This window comes from Sinocyclocheilus anshuiensis, unplaced genomic scaffold (assembly GCF_001515605.1).
Source record: "Sinocyclocheilus anshuiensis isolate Anshui unplaced genomic scaffold, SAMN03320099.WGS_v1.1 scaffold676, whole genome shotgun sequence".
Classification (NCBI taxonomy): Eukaryota; Metazoa; Chordata; class Actinopteri; order Cypriniformes; family Cyprinidae; genus Sinocyclocheilus; species Sinocyclocheilus anshuiensis.
The window spans coordinates 3250797-3256829 of record NW_015558579.1 but is presented as its reverse complement, the minus strand read 5'-3'; the positions used below and the strand labels follow the sequence as shown (position 1 = coordinate 3256829).

Sequence of the window (6033 nt, the reverse complement as noted above, 5' to 3'; positions counted from 1 at the left end):
CGCAATTTTTTGCGCAGCTCATCAGTGAACAACGGCTCTGTGTAGTTAATGCTGCTCAATGTGAAAGCACACACATGATGGAGATTTACCGCTGATTACAGAACCGGCTTTCTGACAAGATGAGCATTAAATATCGCATGCGATTTATCGTGCAGTCCTATACCACACCTTGTTTAATAAACCTTTCGGGTTGCCAGGGTCAGCAGATCGCTTCAGTATTTGCTGGTCTTCAGATGAAATCGGAGGGTAGTGTGATGTTCTGTCTGTACCAGATCGTCGGATCTGTTTGACAACTCCTTTAAAAACGTTGTTGGCGGACGTAAACTCAGGGTCCTGCATTAAATTCCATGCACGGCTAAGAGGAGGTTCATTAATGTGGCGATTCAGCGCCTATCGAACAGATCGCTTCAGTATTTGCTGGTCTTCAGATGAAATCGGAGGGTAGTGTGATCAACTCCTTTAAAAAAGTTTTTGGCGGACGTAAACTCAGGGTCTTGCATTAAATTCCATGCACAGCTAAGAGGAGGTTCATTAATGTGGCGATTCAGCGCCGATCGAAGACTCAAGTAACTGCTGATACCATACAGTTCTCCTTTACTGGTCCTAATGGAGCCATAGAAATCGTGCAAAACAGAGCTCATTTGTGATTTCTCAATGTGTTTGAGGTCGATATTGAGCTGTTTTTCGGATAACCACGATTTAAACCAGTTCACAGCCCACACTGTTTGCCGCATCGTGTTATTTTCATGTCGTGTTTTTTCTAAATTGTCCAAATCTGCAGGTGTAATGGCTGCACTTCTTGCTGTTTGGCCTGTTAGTGATTCCCCTGCATCTTCATCATCCGTTGAGCTTTCGTAGTTAATATCAAATGAAATATTCATAAAAAATGCCATGTTTGTTTCTTCTTATATTAACTAACGTACGCTACGATTAACTCAGTGAATAATTAAAAAAAAACATAGACCCGGCTAGAACAAGCGGAGTGATACAAAATTGTGAAAGGGCGTTCCTGTAGCGATACCAGTACAATATCTCACCAGTTCACAGCCCACACTGTTTGCCGCACCGTGTTATTTTCATGTCTGGTTTTTTCTAAATTGTTCAAATCTGCAGGTGTAATGGCTGCACTTCTTGCTGTTTGGCCTGTTAGTGATTCCCCTGCATCTTCATCATCCGTTGAGCTTTCGTAGTTAATATCAAATGAAATATTCATAAAAAATGCCATGTTTGTTTCTTCTTATATTAACTAACGTACGCTACGATTAACTCAGTGAATAATTAAAAAAAAACATAGACCCGGCTAGAACAAGCGGAGTGATACAAAATTGTGAAAGGGCGTTCCTGTAGCGATACCAGTACAATATCTCACGGTTCTCAACCAATTAGATTTGAGAACCAGAACGAACTGTTGTATAAAATTGTAGAATTGTAGAATTTTTTAATAACATAGCTATATCATATTTATATAATAATTATTCATTCCAAATTCAACATTGCTGTTTTTAAGTCACTTATTTGTATGGTGGGAAATTGTCTTAAACCACAATTAAGCCTTAAGAATTTGAAGAAAGCAATGGCTACATGAAATTGAAAACCAAAGATTATCAGTGATGAGGAATGGGACAAGATTGCAGGAGAGAGGTGACAGAAGCTTCTAAGCACTTATAGACTGCATTTATTGGAGGTCATAAAGAATAAAAGATCCTGCACCAAATTTGACTCTTGGGGGTTGAATAATTTTGAACATGAATGTTTAGAGGCAACTTTGCATTCTCAAAATCTCTCAAATATTTATTCATAAACTCTCTCCAAGAGTTTACTGATACCTTTGTTGAATTACTTTTATATATATATATTTTTCTTGACAGCAATGTCTTGCAGGTGAAGGGGGTTGCATAGTTTTGATTGCAACTGTATGTTGTGTATCCCCACTTCTTAGTATAGACATTATTTTCCTCTTTATTTCAACAGTCAGTTCAGGATGTTGAGAAGGTATGTTGATTAACTGGCATGGATGTAGCTCGATTGCATAAATGAACCACACTGTAACACAAGGAAGCTTTTATTCTTCCATACAATGCCTGGAAAATATCACAGTATTATTATAGTCCTGTAACACATTCTTCCTTTGTGCAGAAAATGTCACAGTCAGTAAGTAATTTTAAGGAACCAGCATTGTACCACATTTTTTCTTCTAGTCAATCCAGATAAGCCCCAAATTAGTTAGTTTATGAAACTGTCATTTTAAAAATTATGTCAATCTTCTGTCCACAGGGCCTGATGTATTTTAACACTAAATTAAAGGTTCTTGAGAAACGGCAGCAGCAAATCAGAGATCTCAAAGCCAAGCATAAGACTCTGAAAGAAGAGCTGGAGGACACAAAGTCTAGATTAATGATGGATCCCAGCAAGTGGATTGGAGAGTGTAAGTATTATATATTTAGTGCTTGTAGTGCTTCTTGTTGACAGAGGTGAAAGTTCATGCTAAATGCTTCCAATCCCTTTCTTTGTAATAACTCTGTTCTGTTTTGTTTTGCAGTTGAGGTGGATGAAGGTTTGGATCAGGAGTCGCAAGAGTACTTGGAGGCATTGGAGCAGGCTACGGCTGAACTGGAATACTGCGTCAACCTATGCAAGTCCCGTGTCATGATGGTGACCTGCTTTGACATCCGAGTAGCATCTGACGTGCAGGAAGGACCGCGAGAAGTGGAGGTTTAAGAACAGAATGTGGTGATCGATGGACAGTGACAAAGAAATGGAGGAAGACAGGACCTTGGATGTCTGAAAGGAAAGATAATGAAATGTAGCAGCCGGTCCGGCGATTCCGAGGAAACACAAATGGATCAAAGAATGATCTTTATAATAGGATGGCACACTGAATTCTGCATGAAGTAGGAACTTATCTTCTGGAGAAGAGAAAACTGTTCTGATTATATGCAGTGCCTCATAACAAACATGGAATAGACTTGCTCAAATGGAAAGCCAACAAGCTTTGATGTGTTTGACGCATTTCCTTACACAAGGAAAGAGAAGAATCATTCTCACTTACCGAAGAGTTATTCAAACACACCGCAAAGTGCCTTTTTCATATGACTGTTTTGTACATTTGTTGTCAATCATTATTTTTTCTACTGGTGCTAGTGCTATGACCAGCATACCCAAGCCGAACCATATTTTTTCTGTTGTTTTATTGCATTGTATAGTGTATTTATATAATCATACAGTGTGTGAAATATCATTTTGGGTGCGAAAGGAGAGCAATAAGCTGACTTTCCGTGCTTTGCCTTTGCCTCCTGAACTATCACCTCTGTCAGCATATTGATATTAAACCTTTCGAGCCTTATGTTGTATTTGTAGTTTTCTGTCTGAGTGTTTTTTCTACTTTTCAAATCAAATATCTGTCTTTTTAAGGAACACGGTATCACAGCAATGGACAGTCATATGTGATGCAAGACAGTTTTAATAAACGTGTTTGGTTTGGTTGCCTTGACTCTTCCAGTCGGACTAAAGATGGATACATATCTGACTTAAACGTGTTTATTTCCCAGAGAATCATATAGGTGATTTGAATTGGTACTACGTTTGCTTAGCCATGTTGAATGTAAGTTAAAACATTTGAATGAACAACACAAAAAATCCCCAAGAATGTAAAATCTCAAGCATTGTTATTTGTTCTTATCACATAAATGCATGCAAGTCAGTGTCATTGTTATGCTCGCGATGGATGCGTGTTGCTAGAGAGGCGTGATCTATTAAAATGCAGATTGGCCTCTTGTTCTTGTTTACTTTAAATAGACACTTTGGCGAAGGGCATTCATCAGTGTAACCTGACATGTCTAGCTCAGCCTTTCTCTGTGGACACAGAGTGGGTTGCATTTAAAGAGCTGTGGGTGTGATTAAAGAGGGGTGATGTGACATTTGTGCGGTACAGGAAGGACTCTTTTCCATACCCATTCAGACAACAGCATCTTAAAAGTAACCATAAAACTATCTGATGAGATTTTAAACACTGTGGCTTGCTCAATGGCATATTTGATACTATTAATACACACTTTTTATAGCCTAAGGGAACATTGATTATGTCATTAAAATCTTGACAGTCCATGTACCCCAAATAGTATTACGGTCCAGTCCATGTCGCATTGCAGGTTTTTTTTAACTCCACTGTGGATGTCTATCCAAGCCTTAGTCCTATGCATCCATGCAATCATGGTCTTAAACAAACAACCTCAGAAAATGCAACAGGAAGCATTTAGCACAAATTACCGTCTCCTAGGCTAGCCTTTACAGGACATACTGTATAAACAGTGTTTTTCAGCACTCAATGTGCTGTTTAATAACAGCTGTAAAAGACCACCTGCTTTTCTCTGATGCCATCACAGAAATTTGCTGGTGAAAGTGATTCAGTGTTTTAACATGTAGCTGCCATAATGACTTTCCTGTTACTTGTCTGTCAAAGGCTGTGAATGAACATTAGATCTCATTCGACATTGATGTTACGGAATTCAAAACCTTCTTGGATTTATTTACCTTTATAAACACACTCTCAGGCCCTTTTTCAAGATGCTGCATGAGATTTGTATTTTTTTCTAGACTTTATTCTTCATCTTTGAATTTTGTAATGATTATGCTGGCATTCACTATACTTTAAGTACATGGAATTGACTGACATAAAACTGAAACTTTTTTTTGAACGAAAGCTGACAATGTATGTTGCGTCATGTTTCATATCAAATCATATTTTCTAACTTTTTTGGTTTTGTAAAGACTTTTCTGACCCTCCGTATAAATGTATTATATGGCAGCTTGGGATAACACTGTTTTCTTGTGAATAAAAATGTCCTTCTTATATGTCTTGGTCTGTCCAATTATTCCTAGATATTTCATGAATATTTATTTCATTATTTAGATGTGTGTTTCATAAGAACGGGGTTGGTAACAGGCTAATTTGTGTTTTCTGAAGAAAATTTTCTGAAGAAAACTCTTCAAAACATGCAAATTCTAGGGTGTTGTGGGTTAGCATTAGCATTAATAGTAATAAAATCCGCAAACATCAGTAATATTAATATGAAAATTATATTTGTATATGATATATTAATTTAAAATATTATTACATGAATATATGATTGCAGTCTCTTTAGTGAGGTCCATTGCTTTGCTATCAGGTTTGTATTTTCACCACTGATTGGACAATATTTTGTGGCACATTGCAAAACAGCGTGACTGTCACACCTTCTAAAACAACCAGTACAGATTTTGGTGTTTGAAAATATTTAATATAATTGTCATGTCAGCAAAGCATCCCTCACTATTTTGTTTGAAAATAAAGAACACTTGTGTTATTTTTCATATTTACATCATTATGAAATGCCTTTCAAATATGGTCAATGTCAAGGACAAACATATGGCTAAAACATGATCATAAACCAGTGCAGATTTTGGATATATTTAATATAATTTTCATGTCAGCAAAGCATCCCTAACTGTTTGTTTGTACATAAAGAACACTTGTGTTATTGAAAATGCCTTTCAAATATGGTAAATGTCAAGGACAAACATATGGCTAAAAACGTGATCATAAACTATTTCGTTTCTAATATATCTGCCAGAACTTTAGTTCCATTTTTATCTATCGTGCCTTATGAAATCGTAAATATTTTGTCTGTTGAGTATTAATAAACACAAAGTTGAAATTTCATCCAATACCAAGCTGCTATTTAAACACAGTGGAATTCCAGTTTATAAATCAATCATTCTAGTGTAGTTTATCCATCTTGGTAAACACAGCAAGTACTATATAAAGAATGAAGAATATGTCAGCAATCCACAGGTGTTGGAGAGAAATATAGAAGGAGATGAGCTGTGTCGGCAAACCAGCACAGCACAGATTCACAAAAAAACACATGCACATGCATTCAACATGGTCCTGTCACCTCGTCACCCTGTTGCGTTGCCACCTGCTCTGATTTTCACACACGAGTAGTCTATTTGATTAGGCGTACACACAAATGCACACACACTTGAGCACACATG

General features: G+C 37.1%; 1 protein-coding gene across 1 annotated transcript in view; it reads left to right on the top strand.

Moving 5' to 3' along the window:
- LOC107679804 (kinesin-like protein KIF26A) overlaps positions 1–4712 on the top strand; it is a 106654-nt gene extending 101942 nt beyond the window's left edge. The window contains 2 exon segments of the mRNA XM_016475480.1: positions 2275–2425; positions 2540–4712. Coding sequence (XP_016330966.1) covers positions 2275–2425; positions 2540–2718 — 330 coding nt within the window. The 3' untranslated portion in view covers positions 2719–4712.
- The last annotated feature ends 1321 nt before the right edge of the window (positions 4713–6033 follow it).